Here is an 18,875-nt window from a genome sequence, read left to right as displayed (position 1 = left end):
AGGAGGTTAGTGACAAAAACTAAAAAAGGTTTCTATTGGGAAGTGTGTAAATTTGGGTTGCTTTGCAAATGTTGTACATAGTTTAAAAAGAGTCAGATGCTGAGTGAATACTTGGTTTGAGAGTTTTGTGGCTCGCTTGTTTTAGGTTTTGGAGTTGGCATCGTGATAAAATCTGTGAGGATTATTTTCTTAGTGCAGGTAAGCAGGGAAATTGCAGTCTGCAGTGTTCTTTGTGCAGAGAGAGCCAAGGACAAATTGCACCCTCTAATTCTCTGGTTGAGAGAATGCTGGCTCTGAGATCCATCACCGCCAAACGTGGGGCTGGCTGTGTGTGGATGATTCAGATGCAACATTAAATAAATAAAGCAATCAAACAGAAAATTCCTCTGAAACTCTCTTGCCGCAGCCCGGTGTTTAACATTTTCTTCACCCCTGTGTCATTGTGCCTTGCCTATGGTAAAACACCCTCCTAGGAGTGAGGCATGAAGGAGCTGACAAGCATTTTCCCATGAATCGTTGCTACAATACAATGGCATTTTGTTTGCTTGGTTTGTCTCCTTGTCTCCTAACATTCTTTCTGACTTTCAAGGAAAAAAAAAGAGAAGAAGAGGAAGAAGAAAAAAAGAGATTCTCCTATGAATGGCAAAGTAAAGGGAAGAAAAGTTTCTTTTAACGGGTCAACCTTTTTCATCTGATAGCATGTAAATATTTTCTCCCCTCGTAGTATATGTGCTGGTAATCTGGTGGTTTTTTTTTTTCCTCTTGTCATTTAAATAGCCCTCTCCCACCCCTTTGGCCACATAAGATCGCCTTTCCATTATTGATTTAGGAAATTGGCAGGGGGATAAAAAGTCAACCGTGTACACATACTAAGAAAGGGAAGACAGAGGAAGATGGATCAAACCATCCATCTCTCCATGTGGCCATTTATCTATCAATCCATCTCGCTTCCCACCCGCCTCTATTAAAATAAATAGCAGGCACTGTACACACTGCTGGTTGGCTGAAGTTGTGATCTGGACAAAAGGTCTGTTTGGGAAAAGGATGCTGAACCTCTAATTCTATTTGTGCCGGTTGAAAATCAGGAGGGGTTTTTCTACACTTCACTTTTATTAGATTATTTCTTATAGATGGCTTCTTTTTTCCTCCCAGACGCGTGGTGGCGGCTGCTGAAGCAGTTGGTCTATAGTTGGAATAATTAAATTAACCATTTGGTACAACTTTTAGGGGAGCGCTCGCGTGTAGAAAGCACAACTGGGACAAAGCAGGGAAGCTGGGGCTGGGGCTCTGGGCTGGCCCATTCCCCACAAGCCTTTCATCGCCGCCGAGCAGAATCAGGATCCTGAGCCACAAAAGAGGGGCCAGGGCTGGGGACAGGGCGAGTGGGAGGGACAGTGACACTGAACAAAATAAACGTACAAGGCCTACAAAGGGGAAAATGAAGTCAAGAGCGTTTGCTCATCCATCCGTGCGGTTCTAGCTAGGAGAGGTCTTCAAGGAGGGGCACAGCACATGGGTCGGGTGAGGATGGGCACCAGGGGGCGTCTGGAGAGAGGCAGAAGACCGTCCAGTCGGCTGAACAGGGCTGGCACCCTGAAGATGGCTGGCGCGACCAAGTGGAGGCAGCTTGGAGCCAGACTACGGGAGGGACAAGCCTTGGGCTGGCGCCCTAAGGGTGGCTTCGGCTGGGCTTGTCCCTCCTCCGAGGGCATTTCCTGCTCTCCCCCCCACCCCCCCTCGCTTGTCCAGCCTGAGGGCATTGAACAGGATAGCCAGAACCTCTCCTCAAACTCCTTTTCAAAGAACTGCCAGCGCACCCTAACTTTCAACCCAGAGTAGGCTGAAAAGGTGCCGATGGAGGCTGTTGGAACACAGTGTAGTAATTCGTGGTGTGGAGGGTTCCTGACTCTGTTGAAGAGCAGCTGCCAGGAGCCTGGGTGAAGCTTCGAATGGCTCACACCGGACACACACCTCAGACATGCTTTGAACCTGGCCTTTGCCAAACCTAGGCCTTAGAGACTAAACGCATCCTAGACCCCCTAAATGTCTCTCCTGCAGAAAAAAAAAAAATTACACTTAAAGCCGGTCTCAACCAGGCGCAGGCTGGTCGGTGTTAATCTGGCCTAACCTGGTCCAAACCCCGACTTTGGCATCGTCAGAGCGCTGGCCTGAGCTACAACATCCCTTTGAGAAAAACCAACGACTCTGCCCTCCTTTCTGCCCTCAGCCCTAACTCCCAGGGAAAGGAGAAACTTGGACAATCAGAGCCTTGTGCTTGATCGCTTACCCCCCACCTCTCTGAAGTGGAAGGCAGTGGGAGAAAACCAGCGAGGGAATTTCCATGTGGATCCGTGGGGTACACAGGCACCTCCTGGTCCAGATGCAGATTCATATTCATGAGGGAGCGATAAATAAAGACAAATTCGCGCAGTAATAACCCTTGGATTCGCATCCGTCTTTGCTGGCCTTTAGGTTCAGGGACTGAAGACAGATGTTTGTATCCCCTTTTCTCCTCTTGTCTGGTGACCATAAAGAAAAACCATTTAGAGTGTTGCAATTTGTTTCCCGCCGCAGTCAAACCTTGGACGCATTTATTTTCATCTTACCCTCGTGCACAAAAAAAAAAAAAAAAAAAAAGTGCACGTTGCTCACCAAGGGCCCTTCTTTATCAAATACGCATTGTACAGCGTACAACTGCAATAAAACTATCAGCTCTTCCCATAAAACTATCACCAGCTTCCTCGCTGGGTCTCCTTGCCTGAACTCGCCAGTTCAGCGCTCTTCCGTACAGAGGATGCGCAAACACCTGGGCCAAGGCTGAAAAGGCTGGGGGCCGGTGTCGCTGTCCGGGTTTAATCCATTACAGCGTCTGCAGCGGTTTAGTGTGCAATAAAGTAGGGTGGCAGTGGAGAGCGGGCGCCCATCCACTCCCCGGCACTAGCATCGAATTAAACCACTTAGTTTGGCAAACACTGAACGCCTAAATGCCCCTATAAAGACTTTATGAGTTTGTTACTTTAATTACTGACTTGTTACAGAGCACATAAAGGGGGTAATGAATGCAATAAAACTAATTATCTACACATTTAATTCATATAAAATATCCAGGGTTTGTTTACACCGCACGGCGATTCAACTAAGCATTTCCCCCCTCTTGTCCACCGAGAGGAAGGATTTAATGAAATATTTCCCTTTATTCTGCTAGAGTCTAACTAACCAAATGAAAATTACCCTCTGCTTAAATCATAGGGCCACCGAGGTCTACAAATCACGGCTGGCTTCTTTGTCTGCGCCTTGTTGCCAGAACCCAAGAGCCCGAGGAATCGAACTAGGAAAGTGCGCTTCTTCGAGCCGTTGCCTTGTTTGCTTAAATTGCTCCGTGAAGTCCGAAAACGTAAAGGGCAAACAGGCAGCGATCCTCTTTGGGGAAACTCCAGATCTGGAGGGGATTGGGAGGCGAAAGAGAGTGCGAGAGCAAAGGGCTGGAAAAGGAGACCCCCATTTGGGCACATTTCCTGCTGGGCTTGGTAGCCAGCGAGTGATTAAAACGAACCGCCACCGCGGGAAGTTTCCTACACGCCGGCGTTGCAAATCTGCACTAACTCAGGCAGACACAGCACTGCTAAGCGCAGAGAAACGTTCAGTAGGAAATCCAGATGTTTCACCTTTGAGAGCTTTACTAGGTTGTTTATTTTACTCTTGTAAAGAGGTTGTCTGCCCACGTCTCTGGAAAGCACATTAAGCTTCGAGGAGAAACACAATTGATAAGATGCTATTTTTTCCAACCCCTTGGACTAGGTGTATTTTAAAGAAATCCGCTTATCCTTATCGTTCACATAAAACCCTTTGGCCCACTTACGCTATGTTACAGGGCGCCTGAGTCTTGCCAATGTCCCAGTCCTTTATAGCATTCCATGCACTTCGGGGGGTAGGCTTGTTGTTAAATTGAGCGTGTAACACTCTTACAAAACAGGTTTTCTATGACATCAAGGTTTCTTCTCCCTAACCAAGAAAAAAAAAAAAAGACGAAGAAGGGGGGAAACACACTATCTCAATTTATGCCTAAGGTATATGATCAGTTAAAAAGGCTTAAAAGCTCTTGGAAATTGGATCAGGGAAAATCGTCACCCAACTTTCATTATTTCCAAGTAGCGTGATTGAATTAAAGGGCAGGAGCTGGTTAGAAGGGAGGATCAGGGGCTCGGTGCGTAATGGTGTGGTATTAAATTCTAATTAGAGATGCAGGAATCAATGATAGGGAGGTTGGACAGCTCAGTTCCCCAGTGCCAGCCCAATAGACGGATGAGTTATTGTCATGTAAAAAGCGCCAGCAATAAGACCAACCGCTTTGCTATTGTCCAAGTGGAAAGAGCCAAGTTTATTATGAGGACTATATACTCTAGAGACCTCAGACAAGGCATCTCACAGGAGGCTTTTTCATAAAACTAGGCTCGGCTGGTAGTAAGGAGGCCAGTGTGGAGGCAGGCGTTGAGCAGTGCACATCTCCCCACTCCAGCCACCGTCTCCACATCCATCTTTTATTTCATTTTTCCACTTGGCTGAGCCATCCAGAACCTTTTCAATGTATAAAATGGAATATTCTTACCTCAATTCCTCTGCCTACGAGTCCTGTATGGCTGGGATGGATACCTCCAGCTTGGCTTCAGCATATGCAGACTTCAGTTCCTGCAGCCAGGCCAGTGGCTTCCAGTATAACCCGATAAGGACCACTTTTGGGGCCACGTCCGGTTGCCCGTCCCTCACGCCGGGATCCTGCAGCCTGGGCACCCTCAGGGACCACCAGAGCAGTCCGTACGCCGCAGGTAAGGACCGCTAGCTCTCTCAGCGGAAGAAGCTGCCTTTCCGCTCGTATATAGGAAGCCTTGATTGCATTTGAAAATGGAAATGTGTTTAGTATTTACCAAACGAAATTTGCTTACACAAATGAAAGAATTTATCACGTTAGAAGCGATTGCAGGGAGGGGTAATTCACTTACAGGGTTACACTATCCTAGTCACACCCGAACCGCCAACAAAATTATCTTAAGCTGCCAAAATGATAGGCATAATTTATTTACTTTGCGATGAGACGTAAAGCTTAGAAAATAATTAAATAACAAAGAGTAAAGCTCATTACTGGCGGTGTCTCTCTTTTTTTAAAAGAACCGACAGCGGCTCACACCTCTTGGGCCGGTCATTTTTATGATCATTTCTTGAATTTATTGGTTTTCTTTACAGCACTATCCCCAACTTTGCGGTATCGAGTTCTGAGAATTGAAAAGTTGCAACAGTGGGCGTGAGTGGTAACTTCGTTCCTGGCTTTCTGATAACCAACTAATGATGGTTTTGGACTGTTTTCCTGCTGAATGAACTATCCTCCGTTTGGGGCCTCAAACACTCTCCAACTTGCTATTTCACGTCACCCAAAGGCACTTGGGCCACAGAAACAGGCACAAAGTTACACTCGCGCCCCTGTTTCTGTATGATACTAATTTGCTGGGTTTTTCTTGGCAGGTCGCTGTAACTAAAACCTCCTTCTAGACGTGCCTGGTGTCTGTAGCGGCTCTCAGGCTATCTGACCTTGGTCCCCACGTTCTGGTTCGGTGGCCCTTCAAATCCTGACTGTTTTGCTCACTCTAGTCTCCTCTGTCATCCTCTAGTTCCATATAAACTCTTCACCGACCACGGCGGCCTCAACGAGAAACGCAAGCAGCGGCGCATCCGCACCACCTTCACAAGCGCGCAGCTCAAAGAGTTGGAGAGGGTCTTCGCTGAGACTCACTACCCTGACATCTACACCCGGGAGGAGCTAGCACTGAAGATCGACCTCACCGAGGCGAGAGTCCAGGTACAGGAGATCGAGTGCCGCAGCAGCAGTGAGGGGTGGGTGCTGACGCTTATGGTTCCAAAGGGACCTAGGCCCGGCACAGAAATGGGATTTGGAGTGTTATGCGCACGAGCGGGGTAGGGGGTGGGGGGTAGGACACAGACTCTAGGCAATTTATTCACAACTGCAGTGTTTCCCACCAAAGCAGGGGTTTGGGAGTTTGAATGAACAAGGCTTTTTGGAGAGAAGTGTCCGGTGAGAGGAAGATTGCATCCTCTACCTGTATCTATGTCAGCTTAATTGCCGTGATTCGTTTGCCCACAGTGCCTCTTAACTCAAGCGCCCTTAAAAAAAATCTAGTGCCCGTGGCTCAAGGATTAATTTCCTAGCAACCAGGACTTGAAACAGATTCAAGAAGGGGTTGTTACTCCATTAGAGTCAGAAACCCGCACCTTACTATAGCTAACCAATTGGGAGCAAAGGTGCTTTCTGGAGATGGTCCCCCTAGCCGGGTGTAAGGTCGGTGAGCACCAAGAAGGTTCCTCTGTGGATGGCCAGTGGATCCGTTGTGTCACCAAAGCGAAAGGCACCCTCCTTCCACCATTAGACCTGAGAAGCCTAGAAGTAGGTGAGGCGCCCGTTTAAGAGTACGGGGTGGGGGGGAGGGGAAGAGAGAGAGAGAGAGGGAGAGAGAGAAAGGCTTCACTTTTAGGGCTTTCCTGCTATTTTTGTACTTGTCCCTTACGGTGTCATTTCTTTGGCACTTTCGTTTGGGCCCTAGGAAAGTTTCTCAGCAAAGGCAGCAGCAGCGAGAAGGGCAGACTTGTCGGACTCTGCTCTGTAGTGTCTCAATGGTCCATTCATACAGCGAAGTGTGTGTGTGTGTGTGTGTGTGTGTGTGTGTGTAACAGACTGGGTCGTCTTTGGTTTCTGGTTTTGTTCACCGGTTCCATCGCCTGCCCTCTCTTTGACAGGTGTGGTTCCAGAACCGCCGGGCTAAGTTTCGCAAGCAGGAGCGCGCAGCCGCCGCCGCTGCCGCCGCCGCCAAAAACGGCTCCTCCGGGAAGAAATCTGACTCCTCCCGGGACGATGAGAGCAAAGAGGCCAAGAGCACCGATCCTGACAGCACTGGGGGCCCGGGACCCAACCCCAACCCGACCCCCAGCTGTGGGGCAAATGGAGGAGGTGGCGGAGGGCCTAGCCCAGCCGGAGCTCCGGGGGCGGCGGGCCCGGGGGGCCCGGGAGGCGAACCCGGCAAGGGCGGTGCGGCTGCGGCTGCTGCTGCGGCTGCAGCGGCTGCAGCGGCGGCTGCGGCTGCGGCGGCGGGAGGCCTGGCTGCGGCCGGAGGCCCCGGACAAGGCTGGGCTCCTGGCCCGGGCCCCATCACCTCCATCCCAGATTCTCTTGGGGGGCCCTTCGCCAGCGTCTTATCTTCGCTCCAAAGACCCAACGGTGCCAAAGCCGCCTTAGTGAAGAGCAGTATGTTCTGATCTGCGATCTGCGGCGGCGGCGGGCGAGCCCGGAATCCGGGCTGGCGAGTGGGCGAGTGGGTAAACCCAAGGCTAGTGTCGCTGCTGTCAGTGGCTTTTTTTTTTTTTTCATCGAAGGCCTAAAATGATCGCGATTCGAAAACAAAAAAAAAAAACCGAGAAAATGACGTCGCTCCCATTTCAACCCCACTCCTACCCCTTTCCTCACCCCCAAGCAAAGCAAAACAAAACAAACAAAAATCTTCACCTGCCTTGGGCTGCGCATAGGACAGGGCTCCACCTGCTGCCCAAGGGATGTGAGCTTGGACTTCGGGGCACTCTCTCAGGGGGCTGTGTCTGAGTGACGGGTGTATGTCTGTCTCAGAGAATGTGTGTCTGTGGCCCCAAGTAGGTGATAGGGAGAGATGGGGGCACCACAACCAACTCAGTGACTTCTTAGGAAAAAAAAGTTGGAAAGCAGCAATGATACAAAAGGAAAATGAAATAAATTACAAAAAAGTTTTTTTTAAAGATCCAAATGGAGGGAATAATTTGAAAATACAAAGGAGACAGGGAGGACTGTGGCTGGCGCTGAGGTTTTGGTCTTGCGAACCCCTAAATTCTCTCGCTCACGACTGCACAGATTGTCTCGAGGCTCCTCTATAGGAAAGAGTACTGATGCCTGTCCGGCCCTGGTTCCCCTCAGGTCCCTGTGCTCTGGTCACTGCAGTGATGGCTCACTCAGACTGTCCTGGCAGCCAAAGTGACTTTCTGGAGCTCTGCTTGCCTGTCCCCACCTCGCCAGAAACCATCTCGCCATTAGCGCAACTGATTTCCCACACTCTGCTATGGCCCGAACCCTAATCTTTGCAGCCGCTTGGCCCTGAGAGATGATGCCCTCTGTACAGGAGATTCCGTCTCATCCTCCAACTCTGCAAACCGTGTCTCATATTTCACAGCGCTCCTGTTTTTTCTCTCCCGCCACCCCCACCGGCATTTTCTTCTTCCACCAGCTTTAATGGAACTTCTTTTGGCACTGCTTTGCATTGGAGTCAGTTGTAGTCCACATAGCTGGCTGCAGAGAAATCAGTCTTACCCAGCAAGGGGAAGGCACACACAAGTTTGCAGAAAGTGTCTCAGATCGCGTTTCTGATTGAGTGATCCGAGCTGGACTCCTCCTGTAGGGTGGACGGACTGTATATTGATAATTCCTTCTATGCGCAGTTTAGACATCTCTGTTGGGCTTTTTTTTTTTAATTTTTATTTTAAAAGGCACAAAACTATAGATATTAGTTGAATGTTGAGGCTTTAACTTTTTCGGTGTCTTTCTACAGCTGTGTTCTGTGACTCAATTGTATCGTGTTACTATCAGTACAGACCGTCTCCTCTACGTGACCGTATAATGTTTTTTCTCTTCTTGTAGTCTCTATGGTGTGTCTTTATGACGTAATAAGGTTCTCACGGGTTCGATTCCTTTGTGTTTAGAGAGACCAGGTTCAGACAATGGTATATATTTTTGTTATCAGGTGCATGTCTGTCCGATTTCCTTTCCTTCTCGTTGGGACTATGTTTGTGAACATGAGCGTCATAAGTTATGTTTCAGATTTTCAAATTTATTTATACGTGTTATAATGAATGCTTCTATTTAAAGGGGAAATATTTCTACATGTGCATATAGTTTTCCAAGAGTGTACCATTAACTTGATTGTTGATAATAAAAAGAAAAAGCAAGTCTAAGCAAGTAAACTCTCTGGACTTTCTCTTGAGCTTTCTTATTTAAATCAATCTAATTTTAAAGTGTTAAGGGCAGAAGAACTGGTAGTAAGTACTGGGAGGGCAACTCCCAACTTGTAGAGTCCAAATTGAGCCAAACCTGAATTTTAGTGCTTGGGGAAGAGGAGTACTTCCTGCTCTGTACCAAATTGTTTCTCAGTAGGAGCATCCAGCACCAATAAAAATGTACACAGGATGTTCCTGGTCACCATGGATAGAGGGTTATCTGAGGCAGGATTTGGGAACTGGTGTCTGAAGGGTACTTGAAGTGAAAACTAGGGCTCTGTGTCCAGGGGTCCTGCAGGACTTATAGCATCAGTTCTGGGTGATCCAGAGTCCCCAGGCCACTGAGAGTCATCCTGGTACCTCTCTGTAGGCAAGGTATTGCTTGCAGTACTGGTGTGCTGGGGAAGCAGCACTGTCACTTGAACTTTGGGAGGCACCGCACATAACAATAGTGCTTTTGTACACAGCAGGTGCAGCTCCTATTATTCCCATTGCCTTTTGAATGGAGGTGAGGGGACACGGAAAGGGTAACCAGCTCAGGAGACCTCCTATTTGATGTGTTCGGAATGCCAACCTTTGAAGAGAGCTCTATGCTCTTGAAGAGTTAACTTATTTGAGTAGTTCTAGAAGTGTAGCTCTCAGAACCCCGAGTATCAGCACCACTTAGGGATTTGTGTGCACACATTCTTGGATCTCAGGAGTCTTAACTCTGAAAAGGTTGAGTGACAGGTTTCAACCAGGTTTACTAAGAGTATGAGAGTTGATGAACTATACTATACAACACTCTACTTTGTAAGAAACTCAAAGGGAAAGTTAAAAATCCTGAGTATATTGGAAGCAGGTGTATGTGTGTTTTCTGATAGCTATAGTGGTTCCCTTTTAAAATAAATGGGTCATCAAGACAGTCCCAGGACACCACTCTTGCCTCTTTTTCTCTTGAACTGTTTGAGTCACTTTCCAAACAGGAGTCTTATATGAGTTTCTGACCCTTCACTTTGTTTTTGACTTTGCCTTAACAATTAACAACTCAGTCCTCTTACCTGAGGCATAGCCATAGCCTGCATCCTCTAGTCTGAATATAAGCTGCTGCTTTGTTTGAGCCTATCAGGGCTAGGCTAGATAGTTCATTCAGAGCTTGCTGGACCATGATTGTGAACATAAATCATCATAAACTATACTTCTGATTTTCAAGTGTATTTATCCATCTCATAGTGATTCTTTTATTTGAAAGGGAAGCATTTCAAAATTATATGTGCATATAGCTTCCCAAGACAGTCAAAACTTTGGGTCAAACTGAGCTTCTGGGCATCTTTGAAAAGGGCTTTTAAATAGTCTTTGAAACAAACAAACAAACAAAATGCATCTCTAAATGTCCCTTAGTAAATGCTAAGTCTACATTGCTTATAAACAGAGCCTTTAATTGTTCTGGTCCAAATACCAGTGATTACTAGATGTCTTTGGGCTCATTCTTTGGTTGTAAATGTAACTCAGAAGCAAAGAAAAGGAAGTTATTGATGAAAGTGTATTTAAAGTAGGTAATAGTTTGACTAGAGGAAGATTGTCAGTGAGGCCCATTTGGTAAAAATTCTTTGGGCCTGGGCAGGGCCAGTGGGACAAGTGCCTTAAAGAAGGCAAAACCAGCAGAGAGAAGGAGAAGATGAGAGACATGAAACACACACACACACACACACACACCCCACAAAATAACAATAGCATCAACAAACAAACAAAACAGTGAAGCCTGGTGTGGTGGTCATGTCTGTAAATCTCAATGCTGGAGAAACAGAGGCAGGAGGATCAGACAGCCTTTGGCACATGGGTTGGATCCAGCTTGGGTTACATGAGACTGTGTCTCAAAAACCATGAGTTAAATAAATACATGAGGAAACATCATACAGGTAAAGAGCTTTTGGAAAGACCAGTGAAGACCCTGGAGATCTTTGCAGATGGGAGCCATCAGGGATGGGTAAAAGATTTCACTTCTCCTAGTTTAGATCTACTTTGAGTGTCTTGTTGCTAAGACAAGAAAAACCCTAGGGGGTGGGGGGGCTGGTGAGAAAACTCCCACTCCTCAGAAGGATAGTTCCCCAAAGGGTTACATGCAACTCGAGTCACCTCTGCTTCTCTTAATGACCTAAGGAAGACATTGTTGGAAGGTAAGTTTTCTATCAAATGCAAAGTATTGTCCCTGTAAGGTGATGGTGCCGACTGACAGGCAGGACTCCGTGACTCTCACATTGTGTCATCTCCTTGGAGTCCCACACGGTGTGAACAAGCTCACTCTCACTTTCCCTCTCCTGTGGAATTTGCATTTTGGCTCATCAAGCCATCCCTTTTCCTGGCAACCCCGGAGACCACATGTGACTTCACAAAAGCATCGTGAATTGCTGCCAGATGGCTATCCTGAAGCCAAGTCTCCTCTAAAACAGTCCAGTCCAGAGTGCCCAAGTGGCTGCAGAGAGCAACTGATAACCCACAGCACAATCCAGGTGCTTCTCTGCACTTACCTCAAACCTTGAGGAAGGTGCTGTATGGCTAACTGGGAAATGATCCTACCTTCAAGACAGATATTTTTGGAAGGCAAAATACCCTAATACTTTTGAGCCTGACCCCCCAACTATAAATTTGAATAATAATACAGATCGAGGGTTGGTAGGGTGACTAAGTAAAATAATTCCATTACAGGAATGGCAGTCAATTTCCAGTAGATGATAATGATGATGGCTAGATATCTCTCTCCCCAGGTCTTTTTCTTGATTTTTCTAGCTCGGGTCTCAGTTACCAAAAATGTTCAGGGACATTCAGCATTGAAGCATGGGATGGTAACCATGACTACAGTGAACAGTTAACACTCACACAGGAAAGTCAAAAGGGGCCCTGCAGGTTGCTTTCTCTTCCCAGTGAGGAAAGGAGGTATCTTCAAATAAGTCAGCAGCATGGACAAATAATATAGAGAGATATAGAGATATGATTAGATAGATTAGATATAGATATATGATAAGATAGATAGAGATATGGACATAAATATAGATGTAAAGTATAAGTGAATGTGCAAAGGTTGGGACAGGAGAACTTGGGTGAAGGAGGTATAGCAATAAACCGGAATCATGCAAGGGCTTTCCTCACTATATGTTAGGTACTGTTTAAAGCTTCCAGGCTTTAAGGAGTTTAGCTTCCACAATTACTCTATGGGGAAAAAGGTCTGTTTTTCTTTCATTTTTTCTTAAAAAGGAAGTGAGTCACTGAATTGTTAAGCAGCATGCCCAGGGTTAGTGTGCACGAGGGATCCGGTCCTAACTGCCTTGTCTCTAGAGTTCACGTTCTTTCACATGGACAAGAAAGGCTTCATTTTAGCCCATGAGATTGCATGCTGTCAGACCCAAGAGACCTTGAAAGGCAGCAGGTGAGTGTTAGAAAGGATAACAAGAAGAGTAGGGCTGTGGATGGAACTTCCAGTGAAGCCCAAGACCTGAATGGGAGCAAGCTGGAGGATTCTGAAGGAGGGAGACGGTTTCCTGCAAGACAGCCTAGTCCCAGTTACATCTCCACGTAAATAGACAAGACAAGGAGTAGCCCGAGGCAAGAAAGGAAAAAGAGTATTCATATTATAAAGGGCAGATCACTGGTCTGTCAACAAGAACAGACACAACCCCTGTGGCTCATTTATCATCATCATGACAGACACATGGCTCCGTTGGAGCCCTTCATCTTTGGCCTTGATTTCAGGATGGCTGTCCTCAATCCGGGTGGCTGTATAATGATGAACCATCCTCATGCAATAGTGTTTCCCTGTGAGAAAGCAAGGCATCATGCAAAGACCTATAGCTCAGTATACAGGCAGGCAGGTTGGTCAGAACCTGGTCTCTATCACTATGGTAGACATTCTGGGTTCCTGTTATTTTAGCTTAACTGGGGGTCTCCTCACTTTGGAATTCATGTGTACTCTACCTAGAGCATAGGAACAGAGCAGTAACCTCTATATGAGCCTAAATGATGAATTTAGACAACACAGATACCACAGTGATTGTCAGTACCGCGTCTTGGTCATCAGTAGAAGTTACAGAAACTTGCGTTTCATGGTGGACCTTCTAGCTGTCTTGACATACGATTTACATTCATTATTATTTAATATTATGATACTTAGTAGCCTAGTCTCTGTAACTCATTACTGAATACATCAATAAAGAGGCATATACCTTATTATATCAAAAATCGTTTGCATTTTTTTGTGGTGTTGGAGATCAAATCTGGAACCTAGCACATTCTAGGTAACTGCTCTCTACTACAGAGATGCACCCCAGTTCATTACAAACATCTTCTGATAACTTTAACTGGCTTTTCTCCTAGAACTATGCTCTCTTTCTCAGATATCTTTTGTTTCAATTGATTTTGTTTTATTTACAGTTTTTCAAAATGGCAAAGTTTGTACGTATTTATTGTATACAATTTGATATCCTAAACTATGCATACATTATAAGAAGATTGGTATCTCAACCTTACTTACATACTCACAGTTTTATCTATATGCATTTCTTTGAGGTGAGAGTACCTAAGGTTTATCCTTGGAATAACATTCCATTGTTATTAAGTATAGTCACCAAGTTGACCAATAGACATATTTGATCCATATCTCCTCTAATCTCTCCCACTTCATTTGGTGTTTTGCATTGAAGCATGCTGTTTTGACTAGACTCATTTTGCTGGGGGTCCATGGAACACACACACACACACACACACACACACACACACACACATAGACACACACATACACGAAGCTACAGGCCAACAGATGAGAACATGGAATTATGTCTCTGGTACCAGAATATGTAATCATTTTACTTTATAGGTACAAGCAACATCAAAGAAAATTCAATTGTATCATATGCTTCTTCAAAAGATAAAACAGAATAAAGCAAGCCCTCAAAGCCATCCAAAGAAGACTCTAAGACAGTGATCCTCAAACTTTGACCCTTTAATACAGTTCCTTGTTTTGTGATGACCCCCAACCATAAAATTATTTTGTTGCTACTTCCTAACTGTAATCTTGCTACTGTTATGAATGGTAATGTAAATATCTGATATGCCAGAAATCTGATATAGGATCCCTAAGAAAGGTTTGTTGAATCTCCAGAGGGGTTGAGACCCAGAGGCTGCTGTTCCTGGACTTCACACGCTCCTGGCTAGGCAGAAGTGCTAGCTCAGGGTGAGGAGACCTGAAGGTGTCTGCAAATCCTGGGCTTCGACTCTCTATGCCTCATGGTCACAGGATCCCGACACTGTGCGGAAGCTCAGCAAAGCCCTACAGGAAGAGGACAGTGTTCCCCTTCCTCTTCCACACCCCTGAGATCTAACACTATGGAGTCTTGCCCAAGGTTGCACGATTAACAACACGGAAGCAAGGATCTCACTCAAAGCTTAGCCTGCAAACACATTAGCTGAACAGCTTTAAAAAGAACACAGGAAAAAAAGTTTGCATCAACCTAGCTGCTTAGTCACACACACACACACACACTCACACACACACACACACACACACACACACACACACACACACATACACATTTTGAATCTGAAGCTATTTGGTCTGTTGAAACATCCCAAGACCCAATGCTTTAGCACTGTAACTTTAGCTATCTGTTCATGTCAAAGACCCCCTTATGGGAAAAGCCAGACATCATAGGGAATGAATACTTGCTACCTGGGTGTAATTTCATCATGGAACTGAGCAGACTACTGCTTGCTGGGTGGCTTCTTGGATGATTTAAGTGTCAGCTTCCAGAACAGGAAGAGCTTGGTGTAAAACTTCATTTCTTTAAGGCTGTCGTGATGGGTCACTGTGGGCAAACGAGGAAGACAAACCTGGTTTGCTTGAGACATAGGATATTGAGCCACCTCCTCCACCCCCACAACTTTAAATTTAGCTTTGGTGTGTGTGTGTGTGTGTGTGTGTGTGTGTGTGTGTGTGTGTGTGTGTGTGTTGGGGGGATACAGTGCCATCTCTCCAGCCCAGATGCAGAGCGTTTTAAAACTATTCACAGTGTGTCACATACTCTTAGCCATTTTGCATGTACTGTCTTGAGGCAAGTATCCTGAATGCAGATGTCTTTGCTCTCATTTTACAGATGTGAAGGGCATTCCAAGGACAGAAAAGAACTACTTGCTTCACACTTCAAAGTGGATAAGGACCAGGGCTGAGTTCCACGCCCACTTTGATACTGAAGTCCCAACAGGAGGAGCCTCCCAGATCAAGAGGAGTCTTTGGCTAGGACACAGCACTGCCTTTAGCTATGCCTCAGGAAAGCGTTGGCAAGAGCAGAAAGAGGGACAGAAATGTCCTGGCATCCCTGGCAGGGAGGTTTCATAATGTGTGAATCAGACTCAGTTCAAAATATAGACTCAAGCAAGGGACTACCTCTTGGTTTTTGTCCACATCACTGATATCATGTGGCCATAATTCACATACACTTTCTGCCTCAGTCATTAGTCAGGCCACCATAAAGCTGAACAGAGAAGGTAGCAAAAAAACCAAAAAAAAAAAAAAAAAAACAAACAAAACAAAACAAAACCTCATTTTTCTTTTACTGTCTTCTAAAACAATTATCTCTCTCTTTTTTTTTAAAGATTTATTTTATGTATATGAGTACACTGAAGCTGTACAGATGGTTGTGATCCACCATGTGGTTGCTGGGATTTGAACTCGGGACCTTCGGAAGAGCAGTCAGTGCTCTTACCCACTGAGCTATCTCGCCAGCCCCTCTCTTTTGATAATAGAAAGAATGTATTGTTCTTCAATATTATTTTGAAATATTGGGGGACATTCAGAAGGCATGTAGCTTTTGCTGAATATCATAGGATTTCCCTCTAGTCTTATGGTTGAAATTCCAGAGACTTATTAAAATATCTAGATATTTTAGCAGTTTATATCCTGGATCACATATTAGGACATTCTTGCACAGAAACTCCTCAGGGGGGTGGTTATTGTCTTTGGTTGAAGAAAAAAAAATCACACCAAGACTTAAAAGCTTTTTCAAAATGTTTACAGGAATTCTTCTTTTTTTTAAAAAAAAAAAAGAGATTTATTTATTTATTATGTAAGTACACTGTAGCTGTCCTCAGACACTCCAGAAGAGGGCATCAGATTTTGTGAGCCACCATGTGGTTGCTGGGATTTGAACTCGGGACCTTTGGAAGAGCAGTCAGCGCTCTCAACCACTGAGCTATCTCACCAGCCCCAGGAATTCTTCTTAAGCTGAAAAGTTTCATTCTGTTGACTTGGGATTCTTTGGTTTGTAGTCTGTGATGCTCCAGTGCTCATTCATGTACAAAGCTTCCTCACCACTTTATTAAGCTCTGGGCTAGGGATTCTCAACCTGTGGGTCACGATTCATTTTGGGGAGGGTTGATCACAGGGTTGCCACAGGGGTCACATATCAGATAGATATCCTGTATATTGATACTTTCAATTCACGACAGTAGCACAGCACATCAGACATTTACACTGCAGTTCAGAACAGTAGCCCAGTTACAGTCATGAAGTAGCAACAAAAATAATTTTATGGTTGGAGGGTACCACAACATGGGGAACTGTATTCAAGTGTGGCAGCATTAGGAAGGTTGGGAATCACTGCTCTGGGCTGTGCAGAGAGGCAGTGCTGGTGCATGGTCCTCCCAGTGATTACATATTCAGGGGACCTTTGCTTTCACATGCAGTTCACAAGACCCTAAATCCCATTCATGTGCCAGCCATTGCTGGCTGAGCTTGTGGCTGGTATCACTGGGCCAGGCAGTCCAGATAGGAGCACACTTAGGTAATAACGCTGCCCTCACTACTTGGTCTTAGGAGGGAACACCGTTCAGCACAGTTAGTATTAGGTTTGGTCAAGATTAGCTTCTGTGCAGGTCACACCTGTAGAAGTAGTTTGGAATGAGTCATTTTTTTTTAATCTGAATAATTGAGTGATTTCAAATTTTAAACATTGACATAGGTAAGATGTACCTGGGGTAAAAATTTTAAATGACTGAAAAGTTAAGTGAGGTGCCCCCCCCAAGTTTCTAGTATTTGCAGCCTTTGTCTCCTTCAGTCAGTGGGGGTGCATGCCTTGATTTCAGTAACTGAGAGGCAAAGATCAGGAAGATTATAAGTTTGAGGTCAGCCTGGGTTACAATAGTTACTGAGTTACCTAGTTTCTGTGTCCCAGGATAAAAAAAACCGTTGGTCTTCTGTCTCTCTTCATTTATCTACATGTCCCTGCCCATCCCCTCTTGTGTATGTGTGTGTGTAAATACAGAGAACTATAAATTACTTAATAGCTGACTCAGAAGTGTTGCCACTGAAGTCCATAATCACTTTGTACCACCAGTAGAACGATACCCGTTTAATATTTTTATTCCCCTGGAGGCAAAGTTTTGATATCTCCATCAAAACTCATCTTGAAATTTAATCTTCACTGTGTGGTTTTAAGAGTGTGGGACACTCAATCTGCTACATTTGGCGACAGGGACTTTGGGAGGTTATTAATACTTATGGAGGCCAAAGGGTGGGGTCCCCTCATTCAATAGGACTATGGCTTCATAAGGGGAAGAAACAGCTGAGATACACAGTTTGCTCTGCCTTATTGTGGTTACCCTGTGTTCCTCAGGATTCTCCAGAGCCTACTCCAGCAAGAAGGACCTCACCAGCTGCTGCTACCCAGCCTTCAGAAGTATGAGTCAAGGAGACATGTGTATATATATATATCTCCAGTCTCTGGCATTCAATAACAGTAACAGTATAGTTAAGAAGAGAAACATACAAATGGGTAAACACAAAGGCTCTCATGGCTAGACTTTGTGCCACCGTGACTAAATTTAGAGTCACCTAGAAACCGTAACTCTGGATGTGCCTGTGAGGGTGTCTCTGGGAAAGTTTAGTCAAGGAAAAGACTCACCCTAAACCACTCCTGCATGTAGTCTGGATGTCCCACTGAATAGAAGTAGGGAAGTAAGCAAGAAGACCAGGAGAGTGCTACAAGCATCTCCTTCCTTCCTGATCTCACACAAACTGTGACTTCACTGTGCTACCTTCCAGAACATACTGTACCACCCACCACTACCCATGCACCAGAGCAAACCCTTCCTTTCTCCGGTTGTGTTTGTCAGTGATTTTTGTTACAGCAATGAGAAAAGTAATTGATACATGTGGGCTTTGATTTTCAAAACCTATTTTAATAAGCGTTCTTAAGTGCTTTAACCTCCCTTCTAGCCCAGCCCACTAAGGATAGTGGAAAGGAAAGGTTAATAGGGCAAGGGTGGGGAAGGGATGTAGACCTGTTTAGAAATAGTTCTTTGGGGGCTATTCCAATCTTCTTTGTCAGGATAACAGTTCAGTTCACAAGAATTAGCAGCAGCAGCTCCATCCACTTGCAAACACCATGCAGGAAACAGCAGTTCAATCCAGAAGAGACCACCAGGTTCTGCTAATAGGCCTTAGTCACTGGGAGGGAGCGACACAAAGTAGCCAGAACATCATGAGTTCTTTGGTGTGTTTTCTCTTTACAAGGTTATAACAAAGGATGATCAGAGAAGAAGGCAAGGTGAACCAATGCCACAGCATCACCAGCAAAGCCCAAGAAAACCCAACAAAGACCAGCAAGGCGAACCAATGCCACAGTGTCGTCCACTGTCTGTTGGATTGTACTTATATCCTTTTCAAACATCACGTGTGCTCTCAAAGTTCCACTCATGACCCAAGCGAGTCTCCAAAGAAACTACAGATTTTTACTTCAGATACAAATGTTGTAACACTGTATGTATTTTGTACA

General features: G+C 45.4%; 1 protein-coding gene across 1 annotated transcript; it reads left to right on the top strand.

The window, feature by feature from the left end:
- The first annotated feature begins 4,582 nt into the window (after window positions 1–4,582).
- Phox2b (paired like homeobox 2B) lies at window positions 4,583–7,317 on the top strand. Its single transcript, XM_021163890.2, has 3 exons — window positions 4,583–4,823; window positions 5,661–5,848; window positions 6,802–7,317. Exons 1-3 carry the CDS (start codon window positions 4,583–4,585, stop codon window positions 7,315–7,317), a joined length of 945 nt encoding a protein of 314 aa, XP_021019549.1.
- Window positions 7,318–18,875: the final 11,558 nt, after the last annotated feature.

The sequence above is a fragment of the Mus caroli genome, unplaced genomic scaffold (genome assembly GCF_978045245.1).
Source record: "Mus caroli unplaced genomic scaffold, Mus_caroli_1 scaffold_4, whole genome shotgun sequence".
NCBI lineage: Eukaryota > Metazoa > Chordata > Mammalia > Rodentia > Muridae > Mus > Mus caroli.
The sequence above is the reverse complement of the archived record's forward strand: the minus strand, read 5'-3'. Positions and strand labels throughout refer to the sequence as shown.